Source organism: Vigna umbellata, chromosome 5 (genome assembly GCF_029865625.1).
Source record: "Vigna umbellata cultivar VRB3 chromosome 5, Vumbellata_1.0, whole genome shotgun sequence".
NCBI lineage: Eukaryota > Viridiplantae > Streptophyta > Magnoliopsida > Fabales > Fabaceae > Vigna > Vigna umbellata.
The window spans coordinates 28910592-28930463 of record NC_142169.1 but is presented as its reverse complement, the minus strand read 5'-3'; the positions used below and the strand labels follow the sequence as shown (position 1 = coordinate 28930463).

The window sequence follows — 19872 nt, the reverse complement described above, 5'->3', positions numbered from 1 at the left end:
AAAGATAAATACTTATATTTTTTAAATTAGAAACTAGTTTGTCAGTAATCAGTAAGAAAAAAAAAGTTATGGAGTGATAATACAAAATAAATTTACAAGTTAAAGGAAAAAAATGGCTTGACTTAGCCCGTTAAAAATTTCTTATTCAAAATCGAGCTGAGTCCATTTAACTTGTTGAGCTGAATCAAATTAACTTATATTTTTTTTAATTGTAGTTTTATTAGTTTGATTCATGGCACCGTAGACTAACTTTCACAACTTTATTTACAACATAACTATTAAACTCTTATGTTATTTTAAAATTTTGGATATTTCTTTCTTAAAATCACAGTTTTTACTTAAAAAGATTATATGATATTAAAACGACAACTTTAATTTCTATCAAATTAACTAAAAAAGAATGAATAATATTTAAATATTTATCTATTGCAGGGAAGTGGGACCCTCGCAGCTGAAGACTAGATTTACCTCTTGTAAGCGGCAAAAAAGTCAAGTAAAAAAGGGAGGGAAAATGAAAATGGATCTAAGGCAGCAAAAAATGGTACTATATATACCTCTTCACCCCACCATTCTACTCACTGCCTGCACCTACCTCGTTCCTCATTCTTAACGCAGGTCACTTTTTCGGCTCCGCTACTGAGGGCGGAGGCCCGTATTCTTCTTGATCTGAAAGCTCTTTGTGTTACTTTTTTTTATTCGTTGTTTTAAAGCTTCGATTACATAAATATACTACGGCAGTGTCCGATTGGTTTCTTTATGGTGCTCTCGTCACTGTTCATGTTTTCTTACGATTTTTTATCTTTACTTTGAAATTTAAGATCTTAATTTGTCATTAGCAGATCTAGGAAATGGAAGAATTGCAAAGCTTGTCATATATATGCATCTGAGAAATTGAAACTCAAGTTAAAATCTGATAAATACTACAACCCGTAGTAGTCAATTGCAATACATAAATTGCAATCTAGAAGAATGTTGATGAGTACAACTATTTTGAGTTTTCACATACCTCTTCGATCTACACCTACCTATAAAGCAAATTTGGTGCCACTATACTCTCTTTGTCCTAGTCCTAAACTGAGAAAATTGCCTAGTATTTTACCACGACAATGACTCTGCTATAATACACAGGATACAAGATGAATATTTAATAACTTCTATTGTCTCGCTTCACTGGTCTCCTGAGGAAAACAATTCTGGCTGATTTTTTATTTTGTTTAAATCACTTTGTTATTTCAAAGTCTTTTCGGTGTTACCCTTTTTTTTAGGCGTCTTAGGCGTCTTAGGCGTCCTGCTAGCTGTGAAGTGCAATCTAGCCAACAGTGGCCGAGGCGCTCTCCTTTCCCGGTCAAATCCTCGCACGCATACATATCCTGCAAAACATATTTTGCCCATTTAGATATATTTGGCTATCTAGTCACTTGCCTAACCTGTAGATTACTGTTTTTAATTATTTTATTAGGAAAACTACGTTTTGCAGATTTCGGTAGTGAATTCAAGGGATTTTTGGAGTGTATGTTTCTGCTTAAGTTTGAACAATTAAGCGTAGTTGAATAATAATTAACAGGATCACATTATGGGAGCCACATCTTACCTCTCCAAAAGCATTGTTGAATGTCTTGTGTCGATAAGCCTGGTTGAAAAAAAAAAATACACACAGTTTAATTGTTTTGTATATATATCTATTACATTTTAATTTTTATAAAGCTACCTTTAAAAATCGATGACACGGATGTTCCAAAATATACTGTTCTCCTACCGAGGTTCCAGATCCAACTACGGGGAACACTAATTGGATTTAAACTTGACTCATTATCAGCAAAAACCTGTAGCAAATTATATTTTAGTACGTAATTTAAACCACATGATGTGAGTAGCTTTCATAACGGATAACAATTCTCGTTTACCTCATTGACTTGAAAGTAGGTTCCGTTTAGTGGAAAGCTCCCTCTCATAGCTGTTCGACATGGTATCTATTCATAAATTCATATATGCTAATTACATCTTTAGCCAGATATTTTTTTCCACTATAGTGTTATTAGTGACTAATAATCATAAGCAATGCATGATTAAAGCATTCATACCAGGATAGTTCCTCGAACTATCTTTGAATTTACTTCACGGAAACTGTTGCATTCATAACATTCATTTTCTTTACAAAGCTGGCCACTATCCTGAGAGCTGCATTTTCTTTCTGGTGGCTGTATGGACTCTGCTGTCTCCCCTGTGTTATACAATGTGTTTGGCAACACGAAAAACACCAACCAAAATAATAATATATATCTGTAAGTTGATACAAAAACTACATTTAATCCAAATCAATTTAGAAGGAACATGGTGTCATGTTATTTTTGTTCACCTGGGGTCCATATAGCTAGAAGATATTTGCCTGGATCATCTGGTTCTCGCGTTTGCCACTGTGGTTGATAATTGATTAATAAAATGGGCAGATGCAATAAAACACTATTATTTTTAATTGATGTATCAATAACTAACCCCTTTCAGAAGAGGATGTGAGTCGGGTAGTTCATAACTGCAAGAAACAGAAAACACTATCAGAATAATTTGCAAGGATTCCTGTTACTTTTTGTTGTTAGTGGTAACTATTCGTTTTTCCATATTACAAGGTTAGTTTTATTCTGGACACATGTATATTGTACATCATGTGAAGCTTTTGCAGCTTTTTTGAGTTATTTTCCCATTCGCGTTTTTGAATATTAACTTTTTTGTAGTCCAGTTAAGTAGTCTGAGATGAATTGGTTTTGCTACTTACACGTAATGCTCTGTTCTCAACTTGCTCACATTCTTCAGCCTAGGTGTAGGGATGCATGCCACATCTGGATTTAAAGCAACCAAGGCCTTTGACATTTCTCCTTCTTGAAGTTCCATGTTTTGTTGCACATAGTTTCGTATGCTCAAAGCGAACTTTGTCATGTCTACTTTTATGTCTGGAATTTCAAATGAATCCTTTTTGAAGGCGTCCTCTATATCACCTTGTGAAAATTTGGAACGTTCTAGATCTGAACTTGCTGGCACTTCAACTATAGGGTGAACGTTCTTGTTTTGTTGAAGTGCCCCTTCAATTGGATTTTCATGGAGAAGCAAGGTCGTTTGATTTATAACTTGTGATGCCTTCCGCTCGGTTGCATTGTTTCCAGTGTTCGGCATTCTCTCCTCCTCTGGTCCTGGCAGGGCAAGTCTTGCACTGCAATATTTAATATCGTTTACATGTGAGTGTGTTTATCCGAACTCATTACGCGCCTTTCATCATTTAATATTGAAAGTGGCACTAATACAATTTTCTGTGTAATTTGTTGCATAACAATTGCTGCTCCCCCCTCCCCAAACAATTCTATGCACCTAATCGTAGTCATCATACCTTGCAAAGGCACTTGCAAAGTGTCTGCATTCCCCTCTCATTGGGCATGCATTGCAATTCGGTTTGCTTTTAGTACAGAATACCTGCATGAATTGATTTTATTTCCCCAGTCATAACAGGGTTTCATTGAACTATGGCCATCCCTCTGATAAATGAGAAAATGTAATTTACCTTTCCAAATGTAATCAATTGGTAGTGCAGCTCATACCTTCAGCAAATATCAATAAAACAAAAAATCAATTTAGGGAGTTTAATCACGATGGAAAACTTAACCAGAAGTGTGAAATATGCATGATCTCATGATATTGTATAATTATTCATGTTGGCAGTTGATGAAAATTAAATCTAAAGGAAAATTTAATAAGCAACTAGAAGATACTTGTATCATTTAATATATAACTTTAAATTGAAAATAATCATTACAATGTTCTTTGGTCTAGCTTGCAGAGTCGAGGCCAGAGATATTTTTGTACCGCATCCAACACTGGGTACCTATGCAGCACAATGATGTCAGGTTAGCTCTTATTTTCTGTCTGAATTACAGCCTCATGCTATTTATTGTCGTGGAACTCACAATTCTAGAACATGCAACTGTAGTGACTCTGGCAGTGGCTGGATTGGTACCCATCCCAAACGAACCACTATGCGTCCAACATTTGTGTCCACCTATTGAGGCAATAAACTGTCAATATATTCCAAAATCCTTAAGTTTTATACTAGTGTTTTCAACATACCGGAAAAGCAAGATGGTGCAGTGTTAAGAGTCGAATACACTCCACACTTTTCAATCCCAATCCCCTGATGCTGAGCAAGAATTCTCTGGACGTATAAATAAATTGAATTAACATAATGCTTTTTTTTCTGCTTGCATGAATAAAACTAATTTCGTGTATTTATGCATGTCTATATATGATTCTAGTGAACTGAGGGTTCAGGATTTTGGTGTGCGAACCCTACCAATTTGGATATATGATATTAAAGTAGTTTGGTAATATCTATACTTACTTTGCCTGGTCAGGTGGAACGTCTCTCAGCCACTCAAGATCAATGCCCTTGTGCTTGTCAACCAATAGATTGAGGAAATTCTGCACAGTAATTCATTTGGCATAATCTGTTTAGTATTTAAATATAGGATTACAATAGAATCACTTCATGATCTGGAATTCTACCTGAATACGTTCAGCAAGCATGTTGTTCATGCCCCTTTCTTTGATTGTTTTGGATATTTCATTGACATCTGCACGTCTCACAGCATCCCAATCCACAGAGTCCATGGTCTTCTCTGTCTTTTCTCTTTTCCCTGCTTGAGCTTGTGCTTGTACTCTTAAACTATCCCAATCAAAGTTCTTTTTCTCTTCTTTCTTGCTTTTTGGTTTTACTGAGGCAGATTTTTTCTTACCCTCTCCTTTCCTCTTTTCATGGTTGGGATTAACAACATCCTTTTCTCTTTCTTTCTGCTTTGGTTCTTGGGTTTGTTCTGAAATGTGAAAAACATTATGGTCATGATTAATTTGCTGCAAGAGATGGAGTGGGGATAGAATACCTTGAGAATTGGCAACTGCAGCTTTGGACTCGGACTCTATTGTTCGAGGATCACGGCAGTTAACTTCAAGTGCTCCAGAATTTCGGGTTACTTCCAAAGTATATTCTTTGGTGGCGGGTGTTTCTGAAGTGTATGGAATAGCATCTGATTTTTCCAAGTTTCTTATCTGGTTGTCATGGTTCAGGTCTATGAACTGATCGCTTGCCATCTCTAAAAGCTCTCTGAATGAAGTCCTGTTATAATAAATATTGAACTGTGCAGTGCTTGGCAGGTCTTCTATTTCTGAGATGCTATCCGAGAATGAACCTACTTTTTCAGGATTTTTTGGAAAATCTCCAGATGTCTGAGAAACAACGCCAGCCAGTTCGGATGAAATTATGTTATGTAACCCTTTCTTAATGCTTCCTTGACATAAGCTGTTTTGCCCTTCCTCAGTCATTGCATTAATTGTTCCACTTTCTACTGGGCCTGTGCTTTCCTTGTCCGAACTTGTGCTTTCCTTGTGGCATGTACTCGTTGACTTCAGAGGAAATCGAGCAGCGAGTGCCATGAATGCAGAACTGCAAACAAAAAGGGTAATGTTAGTTTGTACGAATGCTTAATTATTGTTATGTTCACTTTATATTTCTCAGTAATTAAGCTTGCATGCTTTATACCTGGAAAGATGGTCTGATACATTTTGAGTGAGGAAAACACCAACCACAGAATCCACAACGGATCCCTTCCACATCGAAAAGCCCCTGTCTCCTGTTGTATGTGTTATGTTATTAGTACTTGAACCATCTAACTGAATATGTATAAGAGCATTTTCTAACATTTTGATTTTGATAAACTGGTGATTAACTTCGTCAGACAAAAAGCTTTTCTTAATTTAGCGTGATGTATTCTTGCTTTAGTACCAATGAGAGTTTTTCTATTGTGTGGAAGGATTGTTAATAACTCATTCGCTTGGCTTTTTTATAAATGGTTTTTGTTGATAAACCATTTTAGAAACATTTTTAAGAGAAGAAAATGTAATTGTGTGAGTTACCTACTTTCGCTAAAAATGTAATTGTTTTTTTATGCATACTAATTTATTGGAGCCTTTTCAATGCTGCATGATTTTCTAAAGCAGGAAAAAACACACACACTTATATATATATATATTATCCTCCTAGTACATCGTTAGGTAGATATTTGTCAGTTGTGTGTGCTTAGATTTTCGTGATAATATCATTCATACCTTGTACTTGATGCATCTTTGCAATGAATGCCTCTGCCCTTCCACGATACACTTTCCGTTCTTGTTCCCACCATATCGTCTTTTCTGCATCGCTTCCATCAATCCCACTATTGTTAATATTCTCAAGTAGAAGCGCCCAAACTTTATTAGTTTCCTCATCAATATCAACTTTAGCTCGAATGCTCCTTTTTTTGGGTTTGTAGGAAACAATGGCACCATGCGACTCATGCTCATGCATATACTGCCCATGCGAGTCACGGGCTTCTCTGTTGATGTTTAGGAATATAAATTGCTCTGTTAAAGCGTCCACATTTTTGTCCACAATTTCTTTCCCTTCGTCTACACATGCTACATTCAATCAATGAATTTTAGTAAGACAGACTGCATGGTAGAATTGTGTTTTAACACAATCATAATGTTATTTGAAAAAAAAATACCTAATGTGTTGTCTTGTTTTTCATTTTTGCAGGAGGATGCATAACTGACACGATTCTTTCCTGTTCGTTTCTTTTTTGTAAGTGATGCTCCCAAATCTGCAACTAAAGCATCAATACATGTCTGTGGCCCTTCTGCATCACCAAATGTTCGTCTGTCAGAGCTACACGTTTGCTTTGCAGTATGTGCTAGACCAACATCAGTTCTTGTAGAAGCTCTTGATCTTCTTTTGGTCGGCCTCTTCTGCCCTAAGGATAACGTGTTCTCAAGGGGTTGATGTTTGTCCTGAATAGCTCCTTCTGTAGCTGAAATCAAGACTGGGACTCCAGCTGCAGTATAATCTGAACTAGAAGCCCAGCACTTGGGACTTGACATATAAGAATGTGATCTGGCATCTTGTAAGAATGGTGCCAGTTGGACATCTCTGGTGGCAGTCACAGAAGATTTACGTGGCGCCTCTGAAGTTCTCCCCTTGACGCTTCTCCTTTTCTTATGAACATTTGGAAATTGAACCCCATAGTTTAGGCAGTATGCCTTCATGTCATTATATTGTGCTCCTAACATATTAATGCTGGTATTATCTGCCTGTTCAATACCAGGTTGTTTTCTCTTAGAACCGACAGCTTGTAAACCACATCCTGTGCTCCAACCGTCTCTGCCAATGGAGTTATTTGGACACTCTTGAAGTCTATTATGATCAGCCACCCAATTCCTTGAGCTGCTGGCATTGGCAAAGAGCATATTTTCTCTGCGTCCAGGATCGTCTATTGCTTGCTCTTTGCTCCCAAACCTCAAGGACCTTTTACATGTCTGTACGGTTGATTTAGGCCCCGATGTCCATTCTCCTGTCACTTCTGTTTGTGGAGAAGTTGTGTTCAATCCTTTCCTTGCCTTCCTCTTGTCAGCTTGGTTTTTTTTAGATTGAACAGTGTCTGCAGCGGCTTTCTTGATTGTTCTTTTTGGTTGGCCTTCTTTTACGACCTTGGCCCGGTGCTTTCTTCTTTTGGGCTGTTTTGCTTGAGGCGTTTTATTCAGATCAAAGTTCCGGCGTCTATCCTCTTTCGCTGCAGGTACAGCAGCCACTTTTGTAGTCGGGCCATTTATTTTGTTGTGAGGATTATAGCACGTTGTGGATGTGTTGTTTTTGTCTTCTCCTTCTCGGTTCCTTTCTTCAATGGTCATCGGTGTTGCAGCATCTTTTCTGGTTTCTGCTGCGATGACATCATCTTGGTGTGGTGCAATTTCGGCAAATGTCTTGCTACAGTAATCGAAGTATGATGGGCCTGCAACATGAAATTATTTAAATACGAATTAAAGTCGGGAAATGTAAACAGATGATGAATGTGCAAGCCTCATGTCCAAGCTTGGATAGCAGAGTCACAAAAAGACAAGAATTCCCAAGCTGTGGATAGAGAGTCACAAAAAGACAAGAATTGTGTGGAAAATTGATTTAGCTGATGTAGCTGTAAAAGTTGATCACTAGCATATTGATCACTAACATTTTGGAGAGCTGAAGTCCGAATTGTAAAACAAACTATGAGTTTGATTTAATAGTTTAAATTTGTTGGTCTTTTTTTTTCCTTTGTAAGACAATGTTCTTTTGTTTATGAAAGCTGTGGTTTATGATTATTTTCTGAGCTGTATTTTTCTTTATATATGCGAGCGCATACATTTTCTTATGCAGGAACTATCTTTTATCATTTATTCCAACGAAAGCTAATTTTTATAATGGACAATAATTGGTTATATACATGGTTGTTTAATGAGAAAAATATAAGTTTTTATGTTGCTCTAAAAATGTTCCAAATGAATTAAAAAATAGGGAAATGAAATGTTCTAACAACTCCATGCGACGCTATGGAGAGAAAGATACAAGTGTATAGGCCAGTTGGACAACAAAAGTAACAGAACTCAGATAGAACTAGGATGCGAATATTCAATGACTATATGGATCCTCTGCTGATATTCTTTTGTCGAATTAATATGTGTGACAATTTGATGCAACAATGTGATGGAAGAGAATTTTGGCGTTAAATGCAGCAGAGGATCCACATGTTCATTTCTTACCGCTGTTTAGTTCAAACATCTAATTTTATGGCACCATCCTTAACGGTATCAAATGTTACATTTCAATTTTGAAAATACGGGTGTTGTTCAGCTGTTGCACATTGCGGGGATGGAGTAAAGTCATAACCCTCTAAAGTATTTAATCTATATATTGAATTTTTAAAATTTTCATTTGATGACAAAAACAATTAGATTAATAAAACATAATGGTTAAAATCATCTGAAGTGTTTAATATGACTGCAGAAGATCAGTTCCCCATTGCCGGTAATGGATACCGGCCAAGTGCTAGTGCACGCTCAAATGAAAATTTTAATAAAATGCGACATGGCAACGACGCTAAAAATATAAAAAAATTATTGCTCTTACCCGGAAGCTCTGCATACTGATTATGGATAGTATTGAGAAACGGTTGCTCCACACCGGGAAGTTGATAATGTTGGAAAGATGTATAAGTCGTCGGGATGAACTGTGAATTATACGGCGGAACAAATTGGCCTTCATTTGTTATAGCAGAATATGCCAACGGAAGGTCTGGCTGGGTCAAAAGTTGAGTAATGCCGTTACTTGAACTGGGAAAGCTGTCAAAAGATATTTGAACGTGATTTGCGGCATTGTGATGGGCGAAAGGGGAAGGCTCCAAGCGGTGGTTAGGCCAGTTGCTTATCTCTGGAAATGCTGGAAGATCAAAACCAGCAGGTATCCCATTGGAATGAGAGTAGAACTGGTTTGCCATCTCAGGAGTCCAGATCGGCACTGGCGTCGGAATGATGGGCATGAAAGGGGTGGTGGCGATGGTGGGGACGACGGGGACCTGAGCAGCCTGCTCCTCAACCTTCCTTGCGTTTTCCATTTTGACTTGCTTTAGAATTGGAAAAAAAATCCTTGTGCAAAAGGACTCAGCAAAAGGATTTCTGCAAAAAGGACTTAACAAAAGGATTTTGTGAAGCTATTCTAGAGAGATGTCCCGAAGAATAAAAGGTCTATTTTCGGGGACAAACCTGCCAGCGGAAAATGTAAGTGGTTTCGGAAAACAGAGATCACTAAATAACAAAAATAAAGTAGAGAAGATATATGCAGTTTTTCAACATTAAACGAGGTGAGTTTCTGAATTACCTCCTGAAAGTAACCGGTGACTGACAGACCTGGTGGTCAAGATGTAATTACTGAAATTTAAAGAAATTAATTAAAATAAAAATTCCAAACCTGTCTATGGAGAGTGTTGGAAAGAAGACTGCTCACGATAAACAATATTCGCTTATTGTAGTTGCTACCTCCGCTTTCTGCTCGCGATAAATAGGAACTTTCACGCGACCAAAACCGGAGTTGAAGTAGAAAATCGGAGAGTTTCGTGCGGATGCTGTTAAGGTAGATTTATCGAGTCAATGCCGGAAATCTGATTTCAGATATCCGGCAACTATGTTATATATATATAACATTTCCACCGAATGTGAGAGAGAAGAAAAGAGAGAAAGAGAACCTACACGAATTTCTATGAGCTTGCATATACAGCCTGAGCTATTTTATTTTACTTTATTACTTCTATTCCCCTTCCAAAATTCTATTTATTTTAATTAAATTAAAAGTTAAACTTTTTTTTTCTTTTTTGTCTTATGTTTGGTGGCATTTAATATTTTCTTCCTTGGACCAACTCGAAGCGACAAGTAATGATTTACGCACGTCAAACTCGAAAACGATACATGCACACTTTGCATGTGCATGTATACATCATTCACGTAAACTTTGTTTCACTCTACGTGAATATACATCAAAGTTTATGTGTATACATATTTTTCACATTTTACGTAAATAATAATATTTATTATAAAAAAATTATAAATATTAATTTTGTTGTATAATTTGAACAATAAAAACATAATAATTTACTTTTATTTATAGTTTGTAAACTTCTAAATGTATTAATAATTTGTAAAGTTTTGTCAAATATTTTGATAATCTTACCAATAAAAATAGTATAAGATGTTTGTTAAAAGATAATACTTGTTTTAATATATTAAAATTGCAAACAAAGTTGTCGTTTTTATTTTATATAATTAATATTCATAAAGTTATTATCAGTTTTAAATGACTATCTTTATGTAACAGAAAATATCGGCATCCTTATCAGATCACTAGTCCTAAAACAAACAGTATTAAATGATAAAACAATTTATTATACTTTAAAAATTATTTAATATGTCATATTAAATATTTGACATGATTTATTTAATAGTGTTAAATACGGTACATGAGTTTTCCTTGAAAGGATTAACAACTGTTGATGAAATTATTTATTAAAGTAAATTTATTAAGAGGAAAACTTAGCGAAGATAGAGTAAACTACTTGTGTTCCACAAGTATTTCGGGAGAAGTTTGTTAAAATATACATTTGTTTATTAATGACATTACATTTTAAGTTTAAAGTAAAATACATTAACAAAACAAAAATGAAATAAATTAAATTTTCGAAATGTTTGTTACAATTTTGTTTAAATCTTTAGAGTTTCTTTTTCATGTATTACTTTCTTAAGACAGTATCCCTTTATACTAAGTAATTAAAAACTTATGATACTATAAAATGATCTTTAATTAATAGCATTGAAATAAACATCACAAATAAATAAAAGTAACTTTTAATAATTGAAGAGTTATTTTTTTACTTTTTATTTGTTATATTGAGATAGTGTCTCACAGAATGGTTTAAGAAATGCCACACATGATTCTAATTAATTTATCTGTTTGATTTTTTTTCTTAAATTTAATTATGTTATTTTGTTACTCAAGTATGTCAGTTAGACGTGGAAGTTCAATCATGAAATTTTTAACGTTAATTTTTTCTGTTGTTTTTTTACTTTTAAGTCTTAAATTTGTGTTACTAAGATATTTTGTTTACTGATAAAGTGATAACGTATTTGTGATGTGCGATGTGGATGATTTCAAAGTTGACTTAGCAGCCCTCGTGTAAATATGATTACAATTCTATAAAATATATAGCTAAAAACAACCACATTTTAACGCATTTAATTTAATTATTTCACACTAATTATTTTAGCCTCATCAACTTGAAATTAATAATAGGTAATTCAATTTTTAGTTTTAGATATTTAGGTATTTTTGCCTATTTTCTTGACTCTTCATTCATATTATCTTATTTCTATTTTTAAATTAATTATTAATATTTTATCATACAATAAGTATCACATTTCTATAAAAGAAACTTATTTTATTTAAATACCCTAAACCGGAATTGTATTGATCTCTTTAGAGATGCCTCAAAATTTTATGAAATTACTCCTAGATCAATCAAATTCATAATAATTTGTAAAATCTTGTGAAACACTTCTATAAATATGTTAAAGTAGGTTTCACGGTAACAAACATATATGTCAATAGAATTTCTGGTAATATAAATTATTTATTTCTAATATATATATTTTAATATTTTTAAAAATATGTTTAATAAAGTTCATTTTTTAAAACTGAATTACATCTAAAAAAGACACCTTTTCTTGAAAAAAATAATATCCAAAATAACTAGTTTTTTTTGTTTTTTATTTTAGTTTTTACAAGTTCTGTTTTAAAAAATAATATAAAAAAGTGTCTCAATAAATTCTTTCCTTCCACATCACTAAAAGTCTTTAAATCAACCCAACATAGATCTTGCTGGCAAAAGAGATCCATTGGTTGAAAAAACTTTGTATGACAGAACGTTTATTTTATATTTTGAATGTAAATTTTACCGATAAATTATTTCCTTCCACGTCCCAACATAGATCTTGTTGGCAAAAAGAAATCCATTGGTTGAAAAAACTTTGTATGACGGAACGTTTATTTTATGTTTTGAATGTAAATTTTACCGTTTGAAGTATGAATGCATGCAGATTCTACCTGACACTGCAAATTGACACGCCAATGCTATTGTTGTAATTATTTTGGTTATCTTCCCTAAGTGATGAAGACATGCAGAGTGGTCTATGGCAGCTATGGCGTGTCACCAGAGCAATACAGCTTCCAATCAACTCAGAAAGAACTTGCCACGTAAAAATCAACTACCACCACCGCTTGCTTCTCCAATCCATATCCTTTAGTTTGGTAAAACACGGTAAAACTTTAGGTTTTCATTAATATATATTTTAATTTAATCTCATTCATGCACTAGTGTTTAATTACAATCTGACAAGTGATATGTATGTATTATACAACGGTAGTGATTCATTGCTGTATGTATTACACGTCTAAAACATCACATTGGCGATGCAGTTGGCAAAGTAAAAAGTAAACTTTTTCTTTTCTCAGTTTATGCTTTTTATGTTAAATTTGATTTTTTATTTGTTTTTCTTCATGCACTTTATAATTACTAATTATATAACTGTTTTCTTTCTAACTTTTAATTTATATATTTCTTAAAGGTATCACAACTTACTAATATTCAGTTTAGTGTTATTCTTTTTAATATTTGGATTGTGTTCAATTTGTAGTTAATAGCAAAAAGTTGATTTTAGGTGAATTTAGAGCAAATTATAAATTATAATTCAGATTTTATGTGTGTAGAAAACTTAATTAGCATTAGGACATCGGTTGAGAAAATAAAAGGTATTTATTATGGGTATCAAAATATAAAATTTGTTTAATGTTTCTCAACAAACTTTAAACATTTGATTTAATGTATATAGAATATCATGGCAGTGTGATAGGATATTTATTAGTCAGATTCATTAGTCAAAATATTTCTTGAAGTTATTTTTGATAACAAAGAGTTTAAATATTTAATAAATTAGTTTTTTTCCAATCAATTTTATTTTAAATTTGACCTTTTTTTTTGTTTTTTAATGACAAACCTCTAATTAAAATTAAAAATAAACACAGTTTACTTGTTAAGAATGATTGACATAAACAGTAAAGACTATCATTAAAATATTCAAATTAAGAAAAATAAAAAAATTACAAATTATAAATTTAAATATTTGTTTAAGAATAATGTTGTGTTGTTTTGTTAAGGTGATATAATGGCATGTAGATTCCCAAACAGAATAAACTAGACTAAAATAAGAATATAAGAACAACTTCACTAACCATTCTTAATATTCGACATAAGAAGTTGAAAATTGATCTCCGCCGCAAACATAGTCTGTCAAAAGTTACTTCAGTATTATATGCAATGGTTGGAAACTTCAATCATACTAAATCTTATTTAAAAATAGTAATATCTGCAATACTCTTTCATTTACAAATAAAAATTAATTTTAGTTGAATTGCATGAGATATCTCATACTAGAGGCTAACTTCAAACTGTATAATGTTTCTCTATTAATGGTAAAGAATAGTCAAGCGACAAAGAAAATTAATCTCTTATAGAATAGAATGACATTTTATATTTGTATCGTTTAAAAAATGACAGTAATATGTATAACAAATACTCATGATAATTTTATGTGTATTTTTTTAAAAAATAATTATTTTTATTATTTGTCACTCGAACATGCTTTATGTGACACGAGTTATTCATGCACTGGAAGATCGATCGTGCAATGTTTAATTTTATTATCGTTATGGCCTTGTTTATAGTTTTTGTTTGACTTGTAGATATTTTATATATTGAGATTTGTGCAATTAAAATATATTTTTTATTAATAAAAGTGACAACAGATATATGATGTTACCGATAACATCCATTAGTATAGCTAAAATATTTTAATAAATATGTCAAAAGAGTGTTTAGAGTAGAGTTTTTCTTATAAGTTAACTCTTTTTAATATATTTTTCTTAAATGTGTTTAATATAGTAAATATTTTAAAATTGAATTATAAAAAAAAAATAACATTTTCTTGAATTTTGATTTACATTACACAATTAGAGAAAGTATATTAACCTTGTTGCTTTCTCTATTTCTTGTTTGAATTTTTTCATATTATCTTTTATTTAGTTAAATTTACTACTATCATTAATTTTTTTATTTATGTCTAATAATTCCCATAAGTAGATTTTTCCCTCATAGTAATATTTAAAAATTATAAAAACTAAATATCTAAACTATAAATTAAATACATTGTTAACAATTCTCACAAGATGATATTTATAAATTTAAATATATTTTATATTAGTTACAAGGTGTTATTTTATTCATTACAATAATAAAATCTAAATATATAAATCAAACTTGAAATTGCATTAATTAGAAAATTCAATCTAACTTAAGATTGAAATTAATTTTTCAGAAAAGAAAAAACAACTTTTATCTGGATACTATTATTTTAAAATCAATATATAAATACATAAAATATCCAAATGAAAATTTATAGGGCTGAAACTTTTAAATGACAGAACACGTTACTTATCTCAGTATGTAATTTTACCGTCGCAAGAGAAATGCAGCTTTCGATCGATCCAAAAAAGGAATTGCCTCCTCAAGCAACCACCGTTTGCTTCGCCAATCCATATCATTTACCGAATGTGAAACTTGCATGCTGACATAAGATACAAAATAACTAGTTTTTTTTTTTTTTTTTACAGTATCCAGTACTGTTTTAAAAAATAATATAAAAAGTTTCTCAATAAATTCTTTCCTTTCACATCACTATACTATAACCCTAAAGATCACGTTATTGTACCGGTAAAAGTCTTTAAATTAACCCAACATAGATCTTGCTGGCAAAGAGAAATTCATTGGTTGAAAAAACTTTGTATGACAGAACGTTTATTTTTACCGTTTGAAATAGGAATGCATGCAGATTCTACCTCACACTGCAAATTGACACGCCAATGTTATTGTTGTAATTATTTTGGTTATCTTCCCTAAGTGATGAAGACACAAACATGAAGACATGCAGAGTGGTCTATGGCAGCTATGGCGTGTCACGAGAGGCTTCGAATCAACCCAGAAAGAACTTGCCACGTAAAAATCAACCGACCACCACCGCTTGCTTCTCCAATCCATATCCTTTAGTTTGGTAAAACACTGTAAAACTTTAGGTTTTCATTAATATATATTTTAATTTATTCTTATTCATGCACTAGTGTTTAATTACAATCTGACAAGTGATATGTATGTATTATACAACGGTCAATTGTGATTCATTGCTGTATGTATTACACGTCTAAACATCACATTGGCGATGCAGTTGGCAAAGTAAAAAGTAAACTTTTTCTTTTCTCAGTTTATGTTTTTTATGTTAAATTTGATTTTTTATTTGTTTTTCTTCATGCACTTTATAATTACTAATTATATAACTGTTTTCTTTCTAACTTTTAATTTATATATTTCTTAAAGGTATCATAACTTTTTTTTTGCAGCAGTTGACTAATAGTCAGTTTAGTGTTATTCTTTTTAATATTTGAATTGTGTTGAATTTGTAGTTAATAGCAAAAAGTTGATTTTAGGTGAATTTAGAGCAAATTATAAATTATATTTCAGATTTTATGTGGGTAGAAAACTTAATTATCATTTATGAGGACATCAGTTGAGAAAATAAACAGTATTTATTATGGGTATCAAAATATAAAATTTGTTTAATGTTTCTCAACAAACTTTAAACATTTGATTTAATGTATATAGAGTTTCATGGCAGTGTGATAGGATATTTATTAGTCAGATTCATTATTAGCCAAAATATTTCTTGAAGTTATTTTTGATAACAAAGAGTTTAAATATTTAATAAATTAGTTATTTTTCCAATCAATTTTATTTTAAGGATAGTTTCTAAGGTTAAATTTGACCTTTTTTTTTGTTTTTTAATAACAAACCTCTAATTAAAATTAAAAATAAACACAGTTTATTGTTAAAAATGTAGATTCCCAAACTGAGTAGACTAAAATAAAAATATAAGTACAAGGAACAGCTTCACTGACCATTCTTAATATTCGACATAACAAGTTGAAAATTGATCTCCGCCGCAAACATAGTCTGTCAAAAGTTATTTCAATATTATATGCAAATAACTGCTGGTTGGAAACTTCAATCATACTAAATCTTATTTAAAAATAGTAATATCTGCAATACTCTTTCATTTACAAATAAAAATTAATTTTAGTTGAATTGAATGAGATATCTCAAGGCTGACTTCAAACTATATAATGTTTATCTATTAATGGTAAAGAATATTCAAGTGACAAAGAAAATTAATATCTCATAGAATAGAATGACATTTTATATTTGTATCATTTAAAAAATGACAGCAATATGTATAACAAATACTCATGATAATTTTTTGTGTATTTTTTTAAAAAATAATTGTTTTTATTATTTGTCATTCCAATATGCTTTATGTGACACGAGTTATTCATTACCTGGAAGATCGATCATGCAATGTTTAATTTTATTATCATTATGGCGTGTCTTATTTATAGTTTTTGTTTTACTTTTAGATATTTTATATATTGAGATTTGTGCTATTAAAATATGTTTTTTATTAATAAAAGCGATGTTACCGATAACATCACTTGTATAGCTAAAATATTTTAATATTCTTTTTAATATATTTTTCTTAAATGTGTTTAATATAGTAAATATTTTAAAATTGAATTATAAAAAAGATAACATTTTCTTAAATTTTTATTTATATTACACAATTAGAGAAAGTATATTAACCTTGTTGCTTTCTCTATTTCTTGTTTGAATTTTTTCATATTATCTTTTATTTAGTTAAATTTACTACTATCATTAATTTTTTTTATGTCTAATATTTCCAATAAGTAGATTTTTCCCTCATAGTAATATTTAAAAATTATAAAAACTAAATATCTAAACTATAAATCAAGTACGTTGTTAACAATTCTATAAATTTAAATATATTTTATATTAGTTAAAAGATGTTATTTTATTCATTACAATAATAAAATCTAAATATATAATTCAAACTTGAAATTGCATTAATTAGAAAATTCAATTTAACTTAAGATTGAAATTAATTTTTCAGAAAAGAAAAAACAACTTTTATCTGGATACTATTATTTTAAAATAAATATATAAATACATAAAATATCCAAATGGAAATTTATAGGGCTGAACTTTTCCATTTCTTTCAAAATCTCTGTTATCATTATAAATATAGTTTTCATTACCTGCAAACCAAAACCACACATATTGGTTGAAGAAACTTTTAAATGACAAAACACTTCTCTTATCTCAGTATGTAATTTTACCGTTTGAAATGGATGCATGCTGCTACTTGTCACTGAAAATCGGCGCATGCCAATGTTAACGTTATAATTGTTTTGTTTATCTTCCCAAAACGATGAAGACAATATCGTGAAGACAGTGCTGTAAACAGCAGCCATGGCGTGTCGCAAGAGAAATGCAGCTTTCGATCAATCCAAAAAGAAGTTGCCACGTCAAGCAACCGACGACGACCACCGTTTGCTTCGCCAATCCATATCGTTTATGCTTGCTGAGGTTTATTTTAATATTACATGATACAACTTGACAGCTAATATATATAAATATGTTAATTAAGTTATTTATTGTTATACGTTGTACATAAAAACTATTTTTTTTATTTATCTATAATTTTTACTATTTGAATTTTTTTTCTTTTCTTTTAGTTTGTGCGTTCTATATCACTATATATTGGTATTTTTTTCTCATCCTACCTTTTTTGTTTGTTGTCTTTCCCACAGAGTTGACTAAGCAGTTTTGTAACTTTTTATATATTTAAGTTTTGTTAATTCTATATTTAAAAAATCAGTTGATTTGAAGTGGATTTACAACAAATTATAAACTAGTAACTCAAATTTTATGTGTCAAAAAAACTTAAGAGAGGTATTAATTAGTATTTAAGGACATCGGTTAAGAAAATAAAAGTATTTGTTATGTGTATCAAAATATAAAAGTTATTCAATGTTTACCTAAATAACTTAAACATCTGATGTCATGTATTAATGTGTTATGGTAAGTGTGTTAGGGTAATTATTAGTCAGATTCATTAACCAAAATATTTTTTGAAGGTTGTGTTTGATAAGATTTATCTGTTACTCCAGGGATGAAAATTAATTGAACTTTGATAAATTAGTTATTTTAACATTTTATTAATATAAAAAAACCTATTTTCATGTAATCTGTTTCGACCGGATCCGGGAGATCCTGTTAAAACACAAGTTTGTCGAAGATCGGGCGGACGATCACGAACGGTAAAGGCTGGCGGACGAACGATGGAGCTGCTATGGACCGGGCGGACGCTTTCTCATCAGCTGAAGCAGATCGAGCGGCTCTGGCGCCGGGGGCACTAGAAGTTGACGAAAACCGGACGATCGTTGTTGAATCCCACGAACTGAAGAAGGCCGGGCCATGCGTGTGGCGGACGGTACAGTTACGGACTGGCGCTGCTCCACGCTCTAGGTTGGAGACCGGACGGGTTTCTCCCTATGCACTCCCGGTGGTCGTCCTCCTACTCCAAGCCGGGCGGTCGGGTACTTGTCAAAGGCACTCCGACGCTTAAGTCAGTAATATGACAGAGCGGTCTGTGATGCATGTATATATTGCATCGTAAGGAAATTCGTCCAGAACTCATACCTGGAACCTTTATTTATACTGATTGTAATGGGCTTTTACCTTTCGTGGGCCTGAAAACGGCCCAATCGTACCTTAATCTTCATTAAGGGCTTTAACGAGTCATTAGTATTTAATCGCGTAGTTGACATAGTGAATGACGGTCGTGACGGCCGGTCAGCAGGGCGACCGGCCGAGGATGCCAACCTGGGAGGGACGGTCGAAACGGCCGGCCAGTAGGGTAACCGGCCAATGATGTCAACCTGGGAGGGACGGTCGAAACGGCCAGCAGGGTGATCGGTCACGATGGACACTCGGTCGGTCGGCCTGGATGGACGACCTTGGTGGGCCGCTCGTTCTTGATGGTCGACCTGGATGGACGACCTTGGAGGACCGTTCGGTCTATGTCGGCTCGGACAACATTAGTTTGGACGCTCGGTCATGATTGTGACCTTGGTGGGCGGCATTGGTTTACCCCCTCGCTCGGTCTATGTGTCAGGAGGACCGGTCGGTACATAAGCCCCCTAAGCCCGAGCATAATTTTATTATGCGAAGGGGTTTTGTAGATGGCTTTCATGGACAGGGACGAGATCCCTGGTTTGCTTTCTTTTCTAAGTCCTTTCTGCTCGTTGGTGAGTGGGCGGAAGACAAACGGTCATGCTTGTTGAGGCTATTCGAGGCTGAGAATTTAGACTGAGGTTGAGGCCCTTGGACGTGGCCGATCTGGTGGACGTTCGGTTTATGAATGGTC

At 32.7% G+C, this 19872-nt stretch overlaps 1 protein-coding gene across 1 annotated transcript; it reads right to left on the bottom strand.

The window, feature by feature from the left end:
• Positions 1-884: 884 nt before the first annotated feature.
• On the bottom strand, positions 885-8253 carry LOC148198065 (DNA glycosylase/AP lyase ROS1-like). Its single transcript, XM_088115984.1, has 18 exons — positions 6579-8253; positions 6142-6489; positions 5576-5666; positions 4546-5479; positions 4382-4461; positions 4111-4195; positions 3951-4042; positions 3800-3868; positions 3548-3584; positions 3377-3459; positions 2771-3202; positions 2494-2530; positions 2357-2414; positions 2082-2221; positions 1905-1970; positions 1709-1823; positions 1592-1630; positions 885-1370 (listed from the first exon to the last, which is right to left on the bottom strand). The coding sequence occupies exons 1-18, from the start codon at positions 7756-7758 to the stop codon at positions 1228-1230; spliced, it is 4029 nt and encodes a 1342-aa protein (XP_087972110.1). The 5' UTR covers positions 7759-8253; the 3' UTR covers positions 885-1227.
• Between the last annotated feature and the right edge of the window lie 11619 nt (positions 8254-19872).

What these genes read in the sequence shown, in the direction of transcription:
- LOC148198065 (XM_088115984.1), bottom strand. Translation starts at nt 7,758, where the DNA reads ATGACCATTGAAGAAAGGAACCGAGAAGGAGAAGACAAAAACAACACA. An exon ending in AAAACAAGACAACACATTAG is followed by an intron (nt 6,490 to 6,578) that starts GTATTTTTTTTT and finishes GATTGAATGTAG; the next exon opens with CATGTGTAGACGAAGGGAAA. An exon ending in TTGAGAACAGAGCATTACGT is followed by an intron (nt 2,531 to 2,770) that starts GTAAGTAGCAAA and finishes TGTTTCTTGCAG; the next exon opens with TTATGAACTACCCGACTCAC.